The sequence below is a fragment of the Myotis lucifugus genome, unplaced genomic scaffold (assembly GCF_000147115.1).
Source record: "Myotis lucifugus unplaced genomic scaffold, Myoluc2.0 scaffold_5, whole genome shotgun sequence".
NCBI lineage: Eukaryota > Metazoa > Chordata > Mammalia > Chiroptera > Vespertilionidae > Myotis > Myotis lucifugus.
Window position 1 is genome coordinate 8,815,930 of NW_005871053.1, and position 24,288 is coordinate 8,840,217.

Consider the following 24,288-nt stretch of genomic DNA (forward strand, 5'->3'; position numbering starts at 1 on the left):
GAATTTCTCTGGATTCCTTTCAGGCTGGCCTTTTGCCTTCTAATCCTCTTACATAGTTAAGTCTTCATCATAGAATTTAGTCTTTTGTATTAAAAATATTTTATTCATCAGGGTCTTACTAACTTTAACATGATAAATTGGGCTTGCTCTTAATTATTCCAGCTGAAGTCAACTCAGCTAGCCATTTCTTGGGATTTCCATCTTAGTGGACCTCAAGCTTGCATTTTTACATTTATCTTGAAGTACTCTGTACTTGAATTCAGGTTTAAGAGTTGGAGGTTTAATATCATTGGTACAACATGTTATTACCTTAAATATAGCTTAAAGCTGTAAACTTTTCTTTAAAGGAATACAGTGAGTTCTCAATGGCATCAGTAGAAACTGAGACTTTTATGTGAAATGATGTCTATCAAAAACAATTTTACCATAGGCTGGCTGACATAAGCAAGAGTTAAGTTCCTATGGCATATTTCTGATCACAAAAACATCACTACATCGGGGACAGGCTAAAAGGGATCAATGGGGGGAAAGGGGACATTTAATACTTTCAACAATAAAGATTTTTTAAAAACCACGCAAAACACACACCAAAAAACATCACTACACTTCTAATATTAAATATTGAAATACATATAAGATGTGTGTGTGTGTATATATATATGTATATATATATATATAAACAGAGAACTTTCCAATCTGCTTATGCCAGGTTCAGGGTTGTAGGTGGCTGGAGCTTCTCTCAGCAGTTCAATGCAAAAGGCAGGAACCAGCCATGGGCAAGACCCCCTTCCATTGCAGGGTGCACTCACACCTACATCCCCACTCACTCAGACTGGGACAGTGCAGACAGACACACCAATTCACCTCATGTGCATATCTTTGAGATGGGGGAGGAAACCAGAGTACCTAGAGAAAATCCACGCAGACATGGTGAGAACAGTGGCTCTATTAGAAGTCAATTTTTTTTCTTCTCGTTATTAAAAAAAAAAATTTGAACAAAATTTTATGTAAGGACCTCCTGTATGTTACAGATTATCATTTTTTAGCTGATACCTTGTAACATGTTTTAAAACAAACTATTAGCACAGTTGAGGTATTAAAATATTGTCTGAATGGCAGTCTGAAATAAGTTTGGAAGATTGCTTTTCATCAAAAAGTAAAGATGACATTTATTTTGAGGGGAAATATTCTATCAGAGAAAATTGCAGAGGCAGGTCATGAAACGAATACAATGTTAATTGAACTCTGTTCCCTGTCCTTACCTGTCAGTGTTGGGTTATTTTCTTTCTCGGGGAATTATCAGTCCATTGTTGAATTTTGAAAATTAAGTTACTTAATTTTATTTCTAACAGGTGAGAAGAAATTTGTTTGTCCAGAATGTTCAAAACGCTTTATGAGAAGTGATCACCTTGCCAAACATATTAAAACACATCAGAATAAAAAAGGTATTCATTCTAGCAGTACAGTGCTGGCATCTGTGGAAACTGCACGAGATGATACTTTGATTACTGCAGGAGGAACAACACTTATCCTTGCAAATATTCAACAAGGTTCTGTTTCAGGGATAGGAACTGTTAATACTTCCACCACCAGCAATCAAGATATCCTTACCAACACTGAAATACCTTTACAGCTTGTCACAGTTTCTGGAAATGAGACAATGGAGTAAATATGACACAAATACTTATTCATTGTGGTTATTTTTATACAGTAGTGAGAAGAATATTGTTCCTAAGTTCTTAGATATCTTTTTATTGATGTGCAAAAATTTTTGGATTGACAGTAACTTGGTTATACATGACACTGAAATGCCTTACTTTGTATGATATTCCATAGTATATTAAAAATGGTAAAACTGCATGGGTTTTGTAGGTACTTTTGGAATCTAGAAGAAATGAAATTTTACCAAGTTATATAAAGAAAATTGAATTTAACAATGCGAATGGTAGTCTAACCAAATGCATCAATCCTGTGTGGTTTAGTGTAAAAATGAGAACATGTTGGTATTTATCTATTGTAAGATAAAAAAGTTGGTGGGTGAAAGAAATCATGTTATGATAAAAAAATTTTTGTAATTTTCTTGATGACTGGAATTTTTATTATGCATAACTGACAAATCAAGTTTCCAAGCAAATGTTACATAGTGTAGGCTTTACTTAGCTTATCAATTTGTCATTTTGAAGCTAATTATTTTAATTAGGTTAACTATGTACAATATTTTAAGCATTACTCTTGTAAGATTTTGAAAACTACATTTTAACATGGAACTCTAGGGATAGTCACCTTTTAAATCCTGTTGAAAAGCCATGTTTAAGATTTAATTTGCCAAAATAATGTCTTGTTAATATTCTTTCAATAACGAAGTTGGGCAATATAACCAATGTTTAAAAAAGTTAAAAATGTATAGGTTGAGGCATTTGGGTGGTAAGAAAATGTTCTAGTGAGATATCCCTTTTCTTGCATATTGGAGGACCAAAAAAATAAGGTGTATTGCGTCTTAGCAGTGACTTTTTTATCCAATCTTGTTTCCAAAAACCATGTCTGCCAGGGCCTTAAAAGCCATCATGTAAATTACCAGTAAAGTATAACATATGCAAACATAACAAAATCACTTCCATAGTGACGATACTCCAACCATATGGATATTAGTCATAGAAAACTAGTGGTTTTATGATATTTTTTTAAGTATTTTTTTTGTCTAGGTAGTCAGTCTGCACTTAAATATCAACCATTTTCTTTTTTTGCTTCTTCCCTTAAAATTTATATGTATTCAGTACATTTAATTGAGAAACGTATGTTTTTTTATTACGCTGTATTTTCTTTTTATTTTTTAATTATTGTTTATATTTTCAATTATTAAAAAATGTACAAAATAAAGTTTCATTGCTGGTCTTGTAAGAGCTATACAATTTTCCTAAATGTATACCTGTAACTGCAGCAGTTCACCTATTTCAAAAATTTGGAATTCTGTTCATTTGTTATTCTTAAGACCACCTCAAATTTAAAGGCTACCTTATTGTACGTTTAAAGTGTATTATAACAGTGTGGTAGTTAATAAAACACTATTTTTTTTTCTTTTGAGTTTGTTGTATTCCTATGCATTTAAAATATTGCAGTGGTATGGGGCAAGAAAATCTGTTTCGTTTTTCTTCAACTTAGCCTTTTATTTGCCTTAGTTTTGATTTCAGACTCCGAAATGATTTTAAACAGGTATATTTGCTTAAAAAGAAGAATAGAGGTACTAGCTGACTACTAATTTTTTACTGAAGAATGAGCTTATTATTAAAACTTTGGAAAAAAATATTTATCTTTGCCCAAATTGAGTAATATCAATGCCATTTTGCAAGCCTTGTTTTTTATTTGTTTATTCTTCCTGTTAAAGCAATGTGCAGAATATTTTGATTTATCAGAAACTTGAATTTATGTGAAGATTCTTAAAAAAGATAACATAAGACAAGTTTTGGTAATGATAGCAAGTTATTGAAAGGTTATATTTTGAATTTGTGTATGTAATTATGATAAAGGCAGGGTAGGAGGAAAGGAAAATTTAATATTAACATGACTATATTTTAGATATTTTTAAATTAAAAATCCAATTCTCCACATGTCTACAGTGGGGTAAAGATTTCCATGGTCTGTTTTCCAGGCTCAATGTGACACTGTCAATAATATCTTTGAATGCATAGGACAACTCTAGATATATATATAAACATAAATAAAGTTTTTCCTAATGAAACTTAAGCTTGTTATGTGAAATAAGGTCTTGGAATTATAGAAATTAATGGAATGTACAATTATTTTGAAGTTATAAGGATTAGAATTTGAATCTTCAAACTCCTTTAGGTAATTAATTTTTTTTTATTTAGGAAGTATGAAAAGGATTATGTTAGGAGATTGTTCACTAAGCAAAATTCTCATTAAGTCAGGAAATTAAAAAACTTCAGGGATGGTATAGATGTTTTTAAGTATTGAAATTTTACAGTATATATGTAAAATTCAATACTTTCTGATCCATGAGTTTCAAGCATATTTTATCAGTTCTTAGAGCATGAATGCAATGAAGAAAGTAAGTAGGCTTGAAAATTATTTAAGGGTTTGGAGTGCTCACTAGAAATACAACAGTGAACTTTGGATCTTTACCTAACAAGTCAAAGTATTCATCCTCAGAATATGTGGTTTTTAAATATTTCTATATTCGTGTTTAAAAAATGTTGAATATACTCTGGAAACAATATTTGAAGAATTATCCTGAAGTCGGGTTTTTTTCTAGTTAAAAAATTTATTGTGTAGATACAGAAGTTGGCAAAAATAGGCTTATAGTTCATATGGTAAATAATAGAAGAATAAACTCGTGTACTCAGAACTGTGAGCCTACTTTTGCTCACCCCTGTATATTCTTTAATAGTTTTTTATAATTGCTTTATTTTTGTAAATGCTAGAGTTAAGATACATTCAGTATATTTACATAGAAATAATTCCTATTTATCAGAATATACTCATCTAATGGAGTAGGTGTCTGTACTCTATGCCTTAATTTAAAGAAAATATCACTTAAGAAAATTTTATTTTTTGTGGATTGAGAGTCAAGGACTTTAAAAAGCAATTCAGTTAACAAAAAGCATGTTAAGTTTTAATGGAGTAAACCTGTTGCAAAAAGTCAGGTTCTCTGTAAGTAACTTTGGGCAAAATAGCGAAAATGCTTAAGATTTTTCAAATAGTGAAATTGCTTAAAAATTAAACATACGTGTACATACAAAACTGAAGGCATGTCATACATTTCATGGAAAATAGTTCTTAGGCAATATTCTTCAGAAAATGCTGGGAGTATTTTAAAATGTCCACATAGCTTCATCCTTGACCTACTAGATCTACATCTCTGAGTATGGGGAATATATATGTATTATGTAACAGCTTCTCTAGTGAATGATAAACAGTCCTGGATTAGAATCATCTAAATGGAGCAAGTATCCCCTTAGTGTCTTAATTGTAATTTAGATCCTCATATTGACTGCTCATGATCCCAAAATGTTTTATTAAAATTTATATTGTATTTAATATTGTTTGAAATTTGGGGTTATTAAGTAGTAACTTTTGGTTTTAAAATACATAAGTTGACATGTTCATGCTACCTATGAGTAGATAATTTGGTTTTTGGTTTTAATGCTATTGATAAAAATTGTTTTCAATGTAAAAGAATTGTTTCACTAAGTAGTATGTTTAAAACTTTTTGCCATCAATGAGTAGTAATTCTTTTTTTTATCCTCCTCCAAGGATATGTTTGCTTGTTTTTAATAGATGTTTTTAGAGAGAGGAAGGTGGGGAGAGAGAGAAACATTGATTGGTTGCCTCTCGTACGTGCTCTGGTGCCCCATTGGGAAATGGAACCCAAAACCTGGGTATGTGCCCTGACTGAGAATCGAACGCATGGCTCTTAAGTGCACACCATGACACTCCAACCAACTGAGCCACATCAGCCAGGGCCAGTAATTCTTTTGTTGTCTGATAATGAGTATGGAACAAATTGGTTGATATCTTGGGAACAAGATTTGATATTTTAGTAAAATCACCTCCTTTATTTAGTGTTGGAGACACAAAGATATATTGATTTGGCCCAGTTCCTTGTTCAGGTAGACTTGCATATCAAATGTATTGTGGTAAATTTATACTAGTGGCAGATACAAAATTGCTCTAGAAACCTGGTAGATACTGCATGGAGGAGTTTTGGAAACTCAGGCAGAGACATTATCAAAGGTACAGTGTGGTACTTAAAAAGGGAAGAATAGAGGTACCCGGGAATTTGAGAGATGGAGTGTCAGTGTTTTGGAGGAGGGGCTATCAAATTGAAAAAGGGGTTCAGAATTTAAACTTTACCAGTGATTCCCAATCTTCTGGGGATCACAGTAAGTGAGGGCACAAGACAAGAGGCGCTGGAGACAGCAAGCATCCAATACTAAGTTTGGTCACGAAGAGAAGAAAGATGGACAATGTGTGGCTGAGTCAGGATTGAGAAAATTGTTGAAAATGTCTTTGTAAAAGGGACATTTATATTGATGAATGTTAAAAGAGAATAGAAGAACTTAAATGACCACTAAGCTACCCAGATACAAATGCATAACAAAATTGGAGTTGAAGTTTAAGAAAATGCATGGATATGCTGTCATGTAACATGATTCATACCATGTCATATATTTAAAACAGTTTTTTAGTGTTAATGATATGCTGAAATGGACCGGGGGGTGGGGGGTGGGTGTCTTTATTCCTTCAGCCTTTCCTCCCCACCTCCCAGCCTTTAACTTCCTTGCTTCTCTTCTAAGTCCATATTAAACTACATAGTAGACATGTGATATGTGGCAGTTTCTTGCCTTGAAGTTTTCATCATTATAAAAGGGATAACTAACAATAGTTCCCATCAAGATGGTTTTGAGGGTTAAAATGTAAGCATTTAGCAGTGCCTGGCTTATAGTAAAGGCTCAATAAGTGGTTTGTATTTTTTTTTCACACCTGTTAATTCTTGAGATTTCATTTTTCTGTAGTAAAAAGACCATTATTTTGGATTTTCCATTGTTTGACTATGGTTCATGCATTGATTTTCTTTTTCAGAATAAGGGGTAATTTTTGTTTATTCTAGTATTTTTATTGATTTCAGAGAGGGAGAGAGACACATCATGATGAGAATCATTGATTGGCTGCCTCCTGCACGCCCCCTACTGGTATCTAGCCCGCAATCCGGGCATGTGCCCTTGACTCGGGACCCTTTAGTCCGCAGTTTGATGCTCTATCCACTGAGCAAAACCAGTTAAGGTGGTAATTTTGTTTTTAATGCAAAGATGTGGAAAGTGAACTTTAGAATCTAAATTGATAGTGGACAGTGTGTCTAAAGTGACTGCTTCTTACAAAGGATGGAATACGAAGAAAAAAATGAAGCAGAAAATTAGTGTCTTGAAGAAATCACACCCTGATGTAGAATTCTTTCCTATTTTAACATTTCTAGGAGTCAACCAAAGAATCTTTAGGTTTATTTCAATTGAAAGAAAATTTAGCATGTAAGGGTTCCAACCTTAAATTGGAAAAGGCCATCAAAGAAATGCATCGTATTTCTCCAAAAGAAAGAAAAAAGTCTAATCCTCCAATTACTAGACGACAGGGAAATACTAACTTCTGGCCCGTTTTTTGAATATTACTTCCACCTTCAGGGATGAGCTGTTTAGATAATCCGACAAGGAGTGGACATCTGGTCAAATCTGAGCCAAGTAAATAATTTCTGGGAATTTGGAATCGGAAAGCTAATGTCTTGGGAGGTTGCATTTGGAACATGTATGTGAAACAGAAAGACAATAAGGCAAAGATGAGAGAGATACAACCCCAGAAGAAAAAGATGAAAACAGTGCCAGAATTCCTGAGAACTAGTTTTTGTTCCAGTGTTTTGTGCCTTTTTGCATTTCCTCTTCCGGATTTCCTGAAGATACTCTTCAAACCTTACAGAGACTGCTTCACTTCCACCTTTAGTTTTTTTCTTAAGTTTGGGAAGCTGTTATTTGTTACCAAATAATGCCAACTAAAACATCTGAGATACAGTTCTTTCTCTACCGTGGTTTGAAATCATTGATGACTTGGTCCTGTAGAAAATACCAACAAAACTGTGGTTAGTGCCGGGTGAGTCAGGCTTAGATGAGTCAGGAATTTAGTTTTGCTATGTGAGTGAGTCAGGATGGACCTTGAAGAACCAGTGAAATGTTTCCAAGAGAACTGATTAAAAGGCTTAGAAGTCCATCTATAGTCTGAGCGCACTCTCTTATCAAAGGGCATTGTCTGTGTTTGGTCTTAAGGAATGACTCTCTGCCAACATTAGCTTTATAGTTAATATCTAACACCACATAATCTTCCCTTTATATTTTCACTAGGTATTTGGGCTCAGGTTTGGTTTGGGCCTTTTAATTGTGTAAAACCACTTAGTTTTCCTCACACCCTGATCCTTTACAAATTCTTAGCTAATTGGATCTTTCTCATTTTTACTCTTGGTAACTTTCTGTGGCTTTTTCATCGTGAGTCATTTAATAACTTTTACTGTATAATGTAGTGCATAGGTTTTAGACTTATCACACCTGGGTTTATGTCCTGGCTCCGCTGCTTCAGGCTATGTAACTGTGACTACCTTTCCACTCAGCCTCAGTTTTCTCGTCTGTACAACGGGGATAACAGTTGCATCTTCTTAGGGTGATAGAGGAGATTAAATAAGTTCATGCATGTAAAACACATCCCACAATACCTGGCACATAGTTAAGTATTAATAAATAAGCCTTGGAGAAATCAATATTCCTCCTACACTTGGAAATAATAATCTCCATTCCGTATTGTGTTCATTCACTTTGATCCACCTAGTTGTCAGCAAACATTTATTTACAAAATTGCTAGCATTCATATTGTGCCTTTTTTTATTATGAAGCTTTTCAAACATACAGAAAAAATATACAAAATAGAATACCCGTCCAACTACATCCAACATTTGCAGTTACCATTTTTTAAGTATCCGCTTGTTTTCTTTTAAAAAGAAATGATTATAGCTATCGTTGAAATCTATATAGCACTATCTCATTCCGTTTTTTCCCCTTCACCCACAGAGGTTATTGCTGCTCTGAATTTGACGTTTATCCAAAGGATACCATGAATGGATTTATATGCTTATATGTGTGCATAATAGAATTCTTTGCATGTTTTTGAAACTGTAAATGGTATCATATTGTACACAACCTTTTGGGATTTGTTTTTTTTTACTCATAATTGAGATGTATCCATGTTAACACATGTTTCTCTAAATTATTCATTTTAAATACTGTAGCTCACTGAATTGGTATATCACAATTTATTTTCTTTGCATATTTAAGTTATTTCCAATTCTTGACTACTATAAACAGTGACATGTTTCCTTGTGCACGGTGTGTTTCTCTGAGGTATATATCTAGAACTTCAGTCACTGGCCAATAGAATATTCTTCAGATTTACCAGATATTTATTGCCAAATTGATCTCCACAGTGTACCTACCGAGTTACACTCCTACCAGCAGTGTATAGGAGTCACATTTTCCCACACCTTCCCCAGTCCTTGGCCTTGGCAGATAATTTTTTTCCAATGAAAAACAATATAATTTTATTTTGGAATTTGACAAAATGATTTAAAATTCATCTGGGAGAAAAACAAGCCAGTGTAACTAAGACGTTAAAGAGGAATCAGAAAAACTAAGCCATGTACATATAAAGAGATTGATACCAGTAGGCTTAACGAAACCTTCACTAACTAGCAGAAAACGCATGTTTTTCCTACTGGTTCCACTTGTTTAACTCATTTAGCTCCTTGCCCTAGTATGGTGCTCCCCCGGATTCTCACTGCAAGGATCTCTTCACACAGTATACAGCCCTCTGGGATCAGATGTAAAGAAGGTTCAAGCCAGCTCGCTGCCTTCCACAGTGCTCTCTTCATCCAAGGGCTGGGAGTATAGGCTACTGCACTGTCTCTACCCTCTTGTCTCTACCCTGTTCTCTCTCCCTCCATCCCCACCCCACCCCACCCCAACACAAGTAGTCATTAAGCAACCAGTCAGCTGCATAAACTGACTTCAAATGGGAAACTTTCTTGCAGAGACCCCCATTGCCATATATATATATATAAAAATGTGTGTGTGTGTGTGTGTGTGTATCCACATGATGCATGTGAAATGCTAACTCCTGATTTCGATTCTCATTTCCCTGCATGCTAGTCAGGTTGAGCGTATTTTCATTAAGTGTGTAATCCATTTATGTTTCCTCTGAAGGGAATTGCTTATTTGAATTCTTTGTCCTCTTGCTTCTTGGGGGTTATTTGCACTTTAGCATTGATTTTTAAACACTTTTAATAAATTCCAGGTATATGATTTAGAGATAATGGATCGATGATATCTTTTCCCAGTCTGATGCTTACCCTTTAACTTTGCTTATGTGTGTATTATTGTTTTATGGATGTTTTATTTCTTTGAGCTGGAACTTTGTGTCTCTCTGAAGAAATTCTTTGCCTAGTGTCATAAAAATATTTTTCTCTACGAGTTTTTATTTTTTGCCTTTCAATTTATCTTGTTAATCCACTTTGAAATAATTTTTTCTTGTGGTGTTAAGTATATGCTTTCCATAGGGATAGCCAGTTGTCTTAGCAAAGTTTATTGAATGGCCCAACTTTCCCCACTTGTAGTGCTATCTCTGCCATTTATCGAGTTTCCATTTTTGTGTCAATTGATTCCTTTATTCCTTTCTGTCTTCCCTGTGCTGACACCATAAGATCAATACTGTGTCTTTCATGTTTTGACATTTGGTAGGGCAAATCTCTACCCCCCCTTAACCTGCCCTTCAAAATAGTTTTGACTGTTCTTGAGCTCCGGCTCTTTCTGTCAGTTTTAGGATTCAATTGTCAAGTGCCATTGAAAAGTCAAGTGCCATTGAAATAAAAGTTAGGACTTTTATTTGAATTACATTGAGTTTGTAGATTAATTTGGAGGAAGAATGTTATCTTCCTATCCATGAACATTCTTTATCTCCATTTATTCAAATCTACTTTAATATCCTTTTATAAGGTTATTATTTTCTCTTTGAAAGGTCTTACATATAATTTCTACGTGTATTCCTATGCAGTTTTTGTTTGTTTAGTTGTTGCTTTGGGGAGTAGGTTTTTTAAAGTTAAATGTGTAAATTGATCAATGCTGGTCTATAAAAATGCTATTGGTTTTTGTAAATTGATTTTATCTAACAATTATACATCTTTTGCTAGTTTTAATAGTTTGTAAGTTCTATAAAGTTTTCTATGGAGACAGATTGTTTGAAAATAGGAAAAGGTCTGTCTCTTCATTTTCAGTTCTGATAAACTCTTTTAAAAAAATATTGCATTGGCAGCTTACTGTTAAATGGGAGTGGTGGTAACAGACCTCTGTCCTCTTTCTGACTACCATTTACTTTTCTTTCCCACAAAAACCTTGTTTGATCCTTCTGATGTTATGGGTAGCAGAATAGGCATTATCTTCATTTATAGTTCAGGCCCAGGCAAATTATCACACAAAGTCATAACAAATGCTAGAGAATGCGGACTCAATTCCAGATCTCTGACTTCATATCCCGGGTGATTATCCCACGTACCACATCTGTCTCCATAGAATTAATAGGATTGATGGCATTTTTTCCTTCCTTTAACAAACATTTGGGATAAAATGATGGTCGATTCATAGTTTCTATCCTGAAGGACATAATCAGAGAGGCAGGACATTCTCACTACTACTTACCTTCCTGACGTTTAGAAAAAAAAATTATCTGTACTCTTTGTAAAAATACCTATTTTTATTGATTTCAGAGAGGAAGGGAGAAAGAGATAGAATCATCAATGATGAGAGAGAATAATTGATCGGCTGCCTCTTGCACAGCCCCTACTGGGGATCAAGCCCACAACCCGGGCAGGTACCCTGACTGGCTGAGCCATGCCAACTGCGCTCCTGTACTCTCTCTATTAGAAGAAAATATTCCCTTTCATTGCAAAGTTTGAAAAAGAGTATTTCCCCTGCCCCTTAAACATGATCATCTAAGAGCTACATGATACCTCTGCTAAGTGTCCAGAGATGCAATATCTGGAGCATCATACTCCAAGCATGCCAGAGCCTGGGCAAAGGCCCTCTCCTTTGCACAAGATTATGTACATGAGGGCACCTTATGACATTCAAAGGAACATAGGGGCTTACTTGCTCAGGTTCTAGTGTTAGGCTCAAGGATAACTTGATAGGCCAAATTCAGGGCATAAAAAAACAGAACTAAGAAAAGTTGCTCATAGGGTGTCTTTCTGGCCAAAGTCTCAAATCTACTCTAATACTGGAGACAATGAGTCAACCCTGAAATGGAAACCAGAGACTACAAGGCAGTAACATAGGCATTCAATCAACTTTCTAGTCATAGTTGGTGAAGAAGGGAAACGTACTACTTTGCCCTGTAAAATCATATTTGCTGATGGTGCACAGCAGGAGGGGGAAACACCACCCACAGTCAGGGGCTTTGTATTATCTGGTCTCCTATTTACGGGGCTGGTTCCCTTTTCAATTGGCAAAGGATAAAAGGTCAGTTTTTTGAGATATTCTGTCCCCCAGACTTTAAACTTGGGACACAGGCAGGAGAGGTTTGGAGGAAGGCAGTGAGCAGTCAGAGCGGCTGGTTTGGAGGAATGTGCAGGAGAATCGGACTGGCTCAGCTTTTAGCATCGAGTGCTGGGCATCCTTCTAATCTGTACTTAGAGAACCGCTGAAGTTCACAGGATGCAACTTCTTGCTTCTTGAGCCAACATTATTTGAAGGTGGCTTTTTGGACTCCGACCCAGTGTGATCATGCCCTCTCTGTTCTCCAGGCTTTGCCCTAAAACTCGAGAGCTGCTGGGAGCACGCTGCAAACTTAAAATTCCTCTTCGGTTTTGCTGTGCAAGGTCAGAGAAGTGATCCCTTTGCAAACCATCATAAAATGAACAGGATCACAGTGTGGCTTCTATCAAGTTGCTAGACAGACAGGCCTCCAGCTGCAGAGGGCCGAGGCCACGCTTGTCACTGATGTCTAAAAATTAGCAGCACTAGGTTGCTAACTCCTTTGTTTTTGGCAGTTTCTTGTGCCCTCCTGTCCCTCTTGTGAGGTGGGCAGGCAGTGAGGCTGAGTGAAGCCGGGATTTGGCTTGTCTCACTGTCACCTCCTCCTCTCCTTCACAATGAGCTTCTTGAAAGAGTTGGCCATTCTCTTTCCACTTCCTCTCCTACTTCCTTCCGTTTACTCTCATCTGGTGTCTGCCCCATCGCTCCACTGAAAGTGCTCTTGGAAAGGTAAACGATGCCCTCCATGTCGCTAAACCTTGTAACATTAAACGTTTGCATCCTGCTTGACCTCATGGCGCATTTGGATCAGCTGGCTGCTCTCCGCTGCTTGAAGCAGTCTTCCTGACAGCCACGACCCTCCTGACTTTCCTTCTGCCTCTTTCCACACCACCCCTCTCTCCTTTGCTGGCTTTTCTTCTCACACCTGACACTTAAATGTCAGATTTTCTTAAGACTTGATCCTGAGCGGATTTCTCACTTTTCTTTTTTTTTTTTTTTTTTTTTTTTTTACTGGATGATCTCATTCATTCTGGGAATTTCCTTTTATTCCAGATATGAAAAGCTTTCCAATTTTTTTTTTAATCTCCACTCCTCACTTGAGTTGCAGCCAACATATTGAACTACCTATTTGGCCCCTCTATTGGAGGTTTCACAGGTGCCTCAGATTGTATGTGGTGAAAGCCCAGTTTCTGAATGTCTGCCCCTCTCCCAGTATTTACCTTAATGAATAGCATCATTATATGATCTAAATGTTCATGCCAGAAAAGTGAAAATTAACCTTGACAGCCCTGTCCCTCTCACCCCCTATTGGTTCTGTTGATATTCCAAGTGTCTCCAAGGCCATGGATCTCTCTACACTCTGTGGGCAGCCTGGTCAGCAATATCCTCTAATTTGGGCTGCTCACAACCACTCGTCCTGACCCTTAACTAGTCCAGTCTCTGCATAGCAGCGCAGAGTGATCTTTTATAAATATTAATCTCCTTAAAACATTACTAGCACTTCAGATGGCATCCCGAGTCTTGTCAGTGGCCCAGTTGGTCCTCGGCTGACTTTATCGGCCCCTCAGATAAGTGGTCCTTCACGTTCTGTGGCAGCCATGCTGCCTTCTCTCACGCCTTGCCTTTGGGCTTCGTGTATCTGTCAGGGCTGCATTATGACTTCTGTGCGCTCTGGCACTTTTGCCTGTGGGTCCCTTCCTAAATTTTTAAAAAATTATATTTTATGTCCAGCCAGAGTGGCTCAGTGATTGAGCATCGACCTGTGAACCAGGAGGTCACAGTTCAATTCCCAGTCAGGGCATATGCCTGGGTTTTGGGCTCAGTCCCCAGTGGGGGGCATGCAGGAGGCAGCTGATCAATGATTCTCATCGTTGATGTTTCTATCTCTCTCTCCCTCTCCCTCTTGAAGTCAATAAAAAAATATTTTTTAAAAATTATATTTTATGACTGTATTGTGCAGAGATTAATATAATCCAGGTTGGGTTCATTGTTTTCTTTTTTTTCTATCAAGATAAAATTTACATAACATAAAATTGACCACTTTAAAATGTGTAATGCAGTGGCATTAATACAGTCATAATGTTGTGCAACCACCTCTATCTAGTTACAAAACATTACCCAAAAAGGAAACCCTGTACCAATGAAGCAATTGTTCTCCATTACCCTCTCCTCCCAGTCTCTGAGAACCACCAATATACTTTCTGTCTCTAAATTTACTTATTCTGGACATTTCATATAAGTGGTTTCTTTCACTTAGCATACAGTCTGGGAGGTTTATCCACACTGTAGCATGTATCAGTGCTTCATTCCCTTTAAAAAAACACAAACACAACTTTTTTTTAATCCTCACCTGAGGATCTTTTTTCCATTGATTTTTAGAAAGAGTGGAAGGGAGGGGAAGAGACAGAGAGAGAGACATATTCATGTGAGAGACACACATTAATTGATTGCCTCCTGTACTTGCCTCCCCTGGCCAGTGATCTAGCCTGCAATTGAGGTACATGCCCTTGACTGGAATTGAACCCATGACCCTTCAGTCCATTGTCAAGAGTGCTGCTATAAATGTTTGTGTGCAAGTATTTATTTAAATGCCTGTTTCAGGTATCTTGGATATATACCTAGGAGTGTAATTGCTGGATTAATTATTCTGCTGATTTTAAGAGAAATTAAAAACATTTTCATGGACCCCTAATCCTATTGTGAACCTAGGCACTGTGCCTACGGTGCCTGATGATTAAGTGGACCCTGCATTCTAGTCCTTCCGTCTGGGGTGCTTCTGTTTCATTTTCACTGCTCCAGGAGAGGAGCAGCCCACCCACCAAAACCTACTATTGGGAAGACCTACTGTGCCTTGTAGAGCACATGGGGCCCACTGAGTAGGATTTATTCTCAATTCCCACACAAGAGAGATATGTGAATTGATGGCAATAGTGAGTCTGAGCTCAAAGAAAAGGACTACTTTATACATCTGCATAATCAACTCGCTGTGCGGCTCCCCCAGCTCATGTCCCAGCCCCTGGCGCCAGGGACCTCTTGGTTCTCATGCTTTCACCCCCACCTCAGCTACCGCCTGTTGGAGAACCTGACCTTAACAAAAGAAAAATAACGGATCCCTCTCATCTTGACTATTGCGTTGGTGATCTGCGATAGTAAAATATGACCTAGTTCTGCTGACATAATTATTTCTTCAAGACCCTGGGGTTGTCTTCTTGTATTAACTGGAAAGTCTTGAGTAAAATGTGGCCATCGTTTCATGTTCTTTGCATCAGTGTAGTTCTTCATGCTGACATTTGTAACAAGAGAAGACTATGTAGTCAGTAAGAAAAGTCCCTACCCAACTTTCTTAGTCAAACCCACAATATTTTCCATTCCCCCTTTTAATTACACTTGCTCTGTGGTTTGGGTAAGTAGACCACATTGCTTGCTGCCTAAATTATTTTCCAACTACCAAATTGCTACATCCCTGAACACATCCCCAAATCATCTCCTACATGCTTTCAGGCAAGCTGCCTTTTAGGACATTGAATTGTATCCTGTATTATGATATATAATTACAGCATCAATGACTATACACCTTTTTTTTACAAATACATGCTAATTATTTTTCCTCTTTCAAGATGATTGAAACAGTTCTTGGGCATTAAAGGGTACTGTCAACAGAGTAAATGTTGAGCAGAAGATTGGGGTGGGGAAACCCAGAGGAAGCCAAGTTTCCATAGATGAACACTCTAACTTCTCACTAGCCGTGATGCTTCTTAATATGCCTTTGACAGTTAGTAATTGGTGGATTTCCCGAGCTCCCTTTGAATTATTTTGTGAAATCAAATGGGTCACTATGAAGCCTAGGTACTCAGTAATCTTATTTTATTTTATCATCTCAAAATTAGCCCCATTTGGAGATGTGCAAATGGTATTTGTCCGTACAGCAAATGTTTCTCCATGCTGGAAAACTGCCTCTACTTTTGTCAAGAACTCAAGCTGATACTAAATACCGTGGTAATCCAAATGGCTAATGGATCTGCGAAACCTGAGAACATAGCATTTAAAAAAAAATGCAAGGAGGAGAAAGAATAAAAAGGGCTTTCTGAATCCTAGATACTATGAATTTCCCCAAGACTCCATATTTTATGAGATAAAGTAGACATAAAAGGGTTTTCTTAACCAGTTGGATAATCTTTCTCTCCTCTTTAGTTTCATTTTACATCTTTCACTATGATTTATAGGTCTGGTTTTAATTTCAAATTTTGAACATGGGACTGGGGAACCTTGATTCTTAATTATAAGCTCTATTTATCGAAATTATTCTAATGGGCAACCCCAAAATGTGCAGGAAGACATAAGAAGGTGCATAGTGAAACTCAAAAATAAAATCTGGGCAAAGTCAGGTGGCAGCAGGTCTAGTCCTCTGCTCATCAATATTGGAAACTCGGGTGAAGAAGGCGCAAGTGGAGGGGTACTGTGCCTAATTAAGATATTAAAGAGGAGCCTGTCCCGCCTTGGCCAGAGTTAATTAGCTCTCCCCATTATCTGATGTTTCATTACCTTCTAAAGTTTCTTATGCAAAGTCTTGCAAGAGGTGTTTTATGAACAAGTTGTAACTATTTTTATGGATTTCAGTGATTTAGATCAGGTTCATGACCCACAGCCACATTTGCTATTATGAGCAATATAGACTTGATTTTTTTGAGACTTTGTGCAATGAATGTCAATTTTTTCCTCCTTTGAGTAGTTCTGAAAACATCAGGTTTTTTTTTAGTTATTTTTATGTGATCCTTTACAACAAAAATGAAAATGAAAGATCTTGAGACGTAAACTGACCTTTGCCCCTATTTGAGATTCTGGGAATGGGGAGTTCCTTTTCAGTGTTGAATGGACAGGGGTACCCACAGAACATCATCCTATGTAATAAAGAGGTAATATGCAAATTGACCATCACACCCTCACATAAGATGGCCACCCCCATGTGGTCACAAGATGGCCACGTCCATGTTGTCACAAGATGGCTGCCACAAGATGGCTGGCAGGGGAGGGCAGTTGTGGGCAATCAGGCCAGCAGGGGAGGGCAGTTGGGGGTGACTGGGCCAGCAGGGGAGGGCAGTTGAGGGCGATCAAGCCGGCAGGGGAGGGCAGTTAGGCATTGATCAGGCTGGCAGGGGAGTGGTCAGGGGGTGATCAGGCTGGCAGGCAGAAGCGGTTAGGGGCAAGCAGGCAGGCAGGCAGGCAAGCAGTTGGGAGCCAGCAGTTCTGGATTGTGAGAGGGTAAACCAGCAGTTGGACATCCCCTGAGGTGTCCCAGATTGGAGAGGGTACAGGCTGAGCTGAGGGACACCCTCCCCTCCCCCCAGTGCACGAATTTCGTGCACTGGGCCTCTAGTGGGATAATAGAAGAGGGTCATTTCAGGCAGAGATGGGGCTCATGGAAGGCTTCCTGCAGGAGTGACGAAAGCTGAAGATGAGAAAGAATTGATAGATAAGAAAGGCCTGAGACAGGAGGCTCCACACGTCTATTCCTGCCACCCCTGTTTACTCTGGCACAGCAGAGGCCTGATTAGGTATAGCAGGCAGTCACTAAATATTTGTTGCATGACTGAGGAAAGGGCTACTAATGTGCTCTCCTTCCTAACTATGCTGCTTGCATTTAGCAGGCCATTTGGAGACACGATAGCTTAACCCTATGCAAATATTTTGGGCAGGAGCAGACTACTGGGAGGGAAAGCTGGGCAGCAGATGGTGCCTCAAATTAAAAGCTCCTAGGTGGCTGCCCCCTCTATATTTGGCACCTGTGTTAGGTCACTGGCTGGGAATACTTCAAGAACAACCCAAGGAAATAAATGCTGCTGACAATCTCCTATGCTCCTGTTACGAGTGGAATTTGCACTCTCATCTGGGCTCACTGAGGGTGTGTGGTGCTCTGTGGAGGGGGAAGCACTCTTGGCAGCTCATGGGTCCAAAGTGAGCCTCAGCTTCAACCGGTGGCCAGAGAGGAAGCTGCAGAAGAGAGTTTGGGTGAAACCCAAGTGAGCATTCGCTCACTATCTTCGTCAGGTAAGACACTCTAAGCCAGTGGTTCTCAACCTTCCTAATGCCGCGACCCTTTAATACAGTTCCTCATGTTGTGGTGACCCCCAATTTCATTGTTACAAATTGAACATAATTAAAGCATAGTGATTAATCATAAAAACAATATGTAATTATATATGTGTTTTCCGATGGTCTTAGGCAACCCCTGTGAAAGGGTCGTTCGACCCCCAAAGGGGTCGCGACCCACAGGTTGAGAACCACTGCTCTAAGGCCAGATGGGATTTTCTCTGAGCCTCTCTCTACTGCTCTAATGAGAGAATGTACTGATTTGTCACTTTCTCTTGTCAAAATATGTTAGATGCCGTCCTGCAAAGTGACACCGTTTGGAAAGCAGTGGGGAGAAATAACTCACAGAGCACAGTGACTTCCCTAACGTTGACTCTAGTATTTTTTTTTTTTGCAGTAAATAATGTAGCCAGAAATAGGATAAAGGTGTTTTATTTTGGGTTTTTGTTGACTAGGATTCTGGTAGAATGGAAGCTTCCTCCATTGCCCTCGCCTCTAACCACCTGAACAACAGATCAGTCCACACAATTTCCAGTAGAGACTTTGCTCCAGTAGCTCCATCATTAAAAATAATTGACAACCGCTGCTAATTTCTTTTCTGAGCCACAGCCTCCTGTCCTCTGCCTCCTGCCTCCTCCAAAACAAGCCTGAGTGTCAGGATGGTGACTGGGGTGCCAGTGGCCTGGGTGCACAGTTGGGGTGGAAGGCAATGAGGTCCCTTGTCATATTCCCTGAAGTGGAAGTATCAACATGCTCTCGTCCCTCCTTAGGTGAAACAGGTTTGAAAATCATTTTGACGCAGGGCTGGTACTGCCAAACATTTGCAATAATTAGAGAAAAGCATCGTCCTGGGCAGAGGCAGCCCCCTCCCGGATGCAGGGCTGGGCAAGGGGAGCTTATGCCCTTGTGCGGGAACAGTCTGCAGAGCCGTGCACGGTGCCCTGCTCTGATGTGCGCCTTAAACCATGCTGATACTGTTACTGCAAATGGGGGCTGCAGACAGGAATGTTGGGTAGGTTTGTTCTTGGTACAGTGGCATTCTTCTTTTCTTTCTGCTCCTCTTACTTCTCTCTACCCAGTACCTTTGAGCTGGACTGCCAAAATCAGCACAGTATTCGGGTCTGTCTCTCTTCTTAGACTGCAGCTTCTTCCTACTATCCTTCATTCGAAATGACTTGTTCCATTTCTCCAAAACCCTCCCAGGGAGCAGGAATTAATCTAGTTAATAAATTGGTGCTAAGTTGCTAATGGTTGATAATATGCCACTCTTTCAATAGAACCTCGGTGAATATTTATAGATTGGGCAACAGCATGTACCTTTTAGTGGAGACTTTCAAGACCTTAACCCAAAGAGATGGATGCTGTGAGCTTCATGTCCTGTGGCATGGCCAATAGAAAGATGTTTTAGGCTGACTTTTCTTGCATGTCTCAGGAACACTATTTAGGTAGGTAATATCCTTATACAAGGCGTGAATTCAGTTGATAACCCAAAGTGGTCTTAGAAGTGTTGAGCAAATTGGAGAAGCATACTTACAAACATTTCAAGGTTTTGTTTTTAAATACTAATGATACCATTCTAACATTTTGTAGAATGCAAACTGTATTTGCTTTTCTTGCTACACCTTTTTCCTTTTTACTCAATGGCCTGTGAATTTGCTCTACTTATTTAAATTTAGGGTTAGGTATAGTGAAATTATTTGCACTCTTGTCCCTTAAACCCCAGAGTCCTGGAGTTTCTTCTCAGTCATAGCTTGATCCAGAAGCTCTTATGATGTAATCAGGCCCTGATCTCCTCCCCTTTGCTCCTCTCTTGCCCTTTGATCTTCACTGATCCTCTATTTTTACCCTCTACAGTTTTTAAAAAATTGTTTTGAAATAACTTTAAACTTATAGAGAAGTTGCAAAAAATAGTAATAGTTGAGCAAGTCCCTTACCCAGCCTCCACTAACATTAACATTAATATCTTGCATGACAATAGCACAATGATCAAAACTAAGAAATTACATTGGGACAATACAAATAAACTAAGGACTTTATTTGAATTTCACCAATTTTTTCACTAAAGTCTGTCCTAGTATCCAATCAAGGACCTCAAATCTCATTTAGATGTCACTGCTGCTTGATTCTATGACATTTCCTTAATCTTTTTTTTTTTTTTTGTCTCTCATGATCTTGACCCTTTTAAAGAGTACTGGTCAATTAGTTTGTGGAACATCCTTCAATTTGGGTTTGTCTGATGTTTTCTCATGATTAGACTGAGGTCATGCATTTATGATAAGAATACCTCAAAAATGACAAACTTCTCAGTTCACCATATGATGTCAGATGTCATGTTCTGGTAATGTTGATCTGAAGTGGTGTCTACTGACTTTCTTCAATGAAAAGGCATCACATCTCCCTTTATAATTAATAATTATATGGGGGGAGATACTTTGAGACTATGCAAATATCTCATTTCTCCTCAAACTTTTGCCCACTAATTTTAGAAACCATTGTTGAATATTGCCTGCAATAATAATAATTATATTATTCTTTTAAAAAATTTACCTTTATTATTGAAAGTTATACAGATATACCCCTTTTACCCTCATTGACCTCTTTTAGCTCATTCTCTCCCCACTCCCTAGGCCTTCACCATACTATTTGTGACAATGGGTTATGCATATATGCATATAAGTTCTTGGGTTACTCATTTCTCACCCACTCACCTACCTCCACCTTCCCTCTGAGATTCCTCAGTCTGTTCCGTGTTTCTATGTCTCTGGATCTATTTTGTTCATCAGTTTACTTTGTTCTTTAGATTCCACATGTGAGTGAGATCAATTATTCTAATAGTAATTTTCAATTTCCCTTATTCCATCTACATTATTGATTGAAATTTTTCTGTAAGAAGAGCTGTCCCTTCTCCACTTATTAATTCAATTATTTATTGGTATAATTATGGACTTATGAATTTTTTAATTCTAGGATTATAATCCAGTACTCTCATTATTTATCTTCTTGCTCATATTGTTCCAGTGTTAGCCAGTGAGAGTTCTTTCATGCCCTTTGATTTGCCTCCATCCTTTATGGACCTTCCCCTACTTTTTAGCACTATGAGATAACACAGACTCACGTTTTCTCTACCTCAGCTATGAAATCAATTGCTTCTCCAAGGATCCCTGGTTCCTTTTATTGGAGAATGAAAATTAGAACCTAAGATCTGGATGGTAGGTGTGCTCATTACTACTGGGGTGTTGCTGCATCCAGGCCTCCTCAGAAGACAAGACTAGGAAATATACTAACCCATGCATGCACACACATCTGTATTTATTTCTCTGTCTGTCTATATATTAAAACAAAACATGAATTCATACTAGTACCTCCAATTCCAAACCAAAATCTCAGGACTGTTCAGTTAACTTCCCCTTTTCCCTTATTTTTAACTTCTTTTTCTGACAGCAATAAACTTGCCTTTCTTTATCTACAATATATTTGCCTATTTGCTCAATTCTAATAAAAACATACAGTCACCGAGTTGCTAACCTATGCCCCCTGCAGGACCACCCCTTCTATCTTGACTCTACGTTGCTTTTTGCAAGCTTCTCTGTCAGGCTCTCTCCACGTGGTGGCCCCAGCATCTTTGAGTTTACATTCTCCTAATAACTCTTAAAGAAAATGCTTCTTTTTCTTCCCTGGGAGTTCCAGGCAAAGTTCCAAGATGGGTTCTTACTGGACTGATTGGGTTCATTGGTCACCCTGGATCCATTTACTGTGGCCAGAGGAATGGAACAACTTGGTTGGTCATGCCCAAGAAACGTGCCCACCCCTGAGCCTGGGAGGCGGTGACTGTCCTACTCAACCCACGGGGAGTAGTGTATACAAGGGGTGGTTTTCCAAAGGACACTTAGAGTGCAGCTATCAGGAGAAAGGAAAATAATTCTGGGCATGTTAAACCTATTCAAGCCCACCTGTGCCAGCCAGTGGAGCAGTAGTGCCCATGATTGAGAGGCATTGATCAGGATGACCACAAAAAGGTGAATTTTTAAAAGTGTACGTAGAGTTGATAGGAAAAGGAATATGCTCCCATTTAACAAGAGTTATTCCCAGGCTTGACCTAATTTAAGAGAAAATAAAGAGAAGCTTGATAACTTGGATGCTTTTTGTTCAAATTCATACAGAAACGATGATATGGCTTCTAAACTCTGGTTTCAGCAGGTCAGTCCACCTGAGATTTGGGCAGCTGCTACCTTGTGGCCAGGACTGCCCCTTGAGATTGGAGGGGCCCGTTGGGCCTTGAGCTGCTGCCCGCAGATTTGAGATCACTTTTTATGATACTAATCAAATGGCTACAGCTTAAAGCTTCTCTACAGTAGAAAAACTTCGAAATTCAATCTGTTCTTGCAAGATTGGAAAGCCACAGAAAACTTAAGTAAGAGGTAGAGGTTATTTTTAGATGTAGCATTAACAATTACTATTTAGTCTTGGGCTGTGAATTTATTCGAAATTTTTCAGGACAGACTTCTTTGGAATGTACTTGGTCTGATCTCACACCCTAAAAAGAAACCAGCTCTGAATTAGAGAGAGAGAGAGAGAGAGAGAACGAACCAGGGACAAACGTGGGCGCTGTTAGCCTCATTCTAGGCAGGGCTACTATTTCCCTTGGTTTGCTTAGTAACCATTCTGCTAACTCTCTCTCCCTCTTTTACAGCCTTCTATCTAATTAATACTTCGCTTACACAGAAAGATACTTCTTTAGTTAAACATGGCATTTCATTCATCTAGCATTCTGCTAAAAATCACATTTTAACAAGACTTTGCATCTCCTAGCCTCTTTTAAAAGTCATTTATCTTTAAAGGGGCTTGTCCCTTCTCGCCTCTGAGTAGTTAGAACGCACCGACCATAGACCACAACAGTTTTTATGCAGCTACTCGGTGGTTTAATCACAATGCAAAAGCAACATTGCTAATCTGGACAATCTACATGGATGACAACTCATGGAAATAGCTATCAATTAACAACATAATTGTCACTTATACGTTGCCAACATTAAAATAGGCAATTGTTACTTCTATGAGGCTTTGTACTTTTCCCCTTCTTCTCTTCACAGGGCTTAAATATAGGGCAGGGGCCAGGATTGAAACGTTTAAACTGATGACCAAGTTCATTGTTGGTTTAATCATTAGATCATCTTTCCTTTGGGTTGTACAGAAGTGAAAACAGTGGTGCTAGTCATACAATTTCACTGCAGGCGTGGTGGGTCAACTGTGCTTTGGCTCTGAAATCTCTGCAGCATCAAATGTGTTGCCAGGTCTATATTCTCTTTAATAGGGGCCATTGTAGACAGAGTGTGACATGTGAGTTCTCTCCTATTTTGTTCCATCAAGATCGTGTCAAAGAAAAGCTAGCCTCTACATGAAGGCAAAGTCCATTTTTGCTAGAGCAGCTGAAAAGAATTTAGTCCAGCATCATCAAGGTAATAGCCTCAGTGTCCTCCTCTCTACGCTGTTTCAACATAGCACACCCCACCTCCCGCTTTTGTGAGTGCGTGGCCAAAAGTACAGAAGGAAAAGAATCCGATTCCGTGGAGGAAGGGCATCGTGAAGATCAAAAGTGCCACGACCACCGTCCGTGTTGCATAGCTCTCACCTGGCAGAAGACAGGCATCAGGTGGAAAGCATTTCCTGGTCATGCAGGAACTACATGAACTGCCTAAAGCCTGGCCAGCGTGGCTCAGTGGTTGAACGTTGACCTACGAACCAAGAGGTCACAGTTCGAGTCCCAGTCAGGGCACATGCTTGGGTTGTGGGCTCAATCCCCAGTAGGGGGTGTGCAGGAGGCAGCCAATGAATGATTTTCTCTCATTATTGATGTTTCTGTCTCTCTCTTCCTCTCCCTTCCTCTCCGAAATCAATCGATCTATCTATCTATCTATCTATCTATATCTTATATTGATTATATTATATATATTTGTATTGTATAAAGAACTGTAAAAAAGCCACAATTCCAACTCACAATAGGACACAAGTCACTACATGGTGCACAATCACACTCCATGAGCCAAGCCCTGGAACTAGCTAAAATAGGAACTAG

The 24,288-nt window shown here is 38.6% G+C and overlaps 1 protein-coding gene across 1 annotated transcript in view; it reads left to right on the forward strand.

Moving 5' to 3' along the window:
• Positions 1 to 3,081, forward strand: part of SP3 (Sp3 transcription factor) — a gene marked incomplete at its 5' end in the record, with an annotated part of 37,708 nt that extends 34,627 nt beyond the window's left edge. The window contains one exon of the mRNA XM_023743495.1: positions 1,353 to 3,081. Coding sequence (XP_023599263.1) covers positions 1,353 to 1,669 — 317 coding nt within the window. The remainder of the gene's footprint in view (positions 1 to 1,352) is intronic.
• Between the last annotated feature and the right edge of the window lie 21,207 nt (positions 3,082 to 24,288).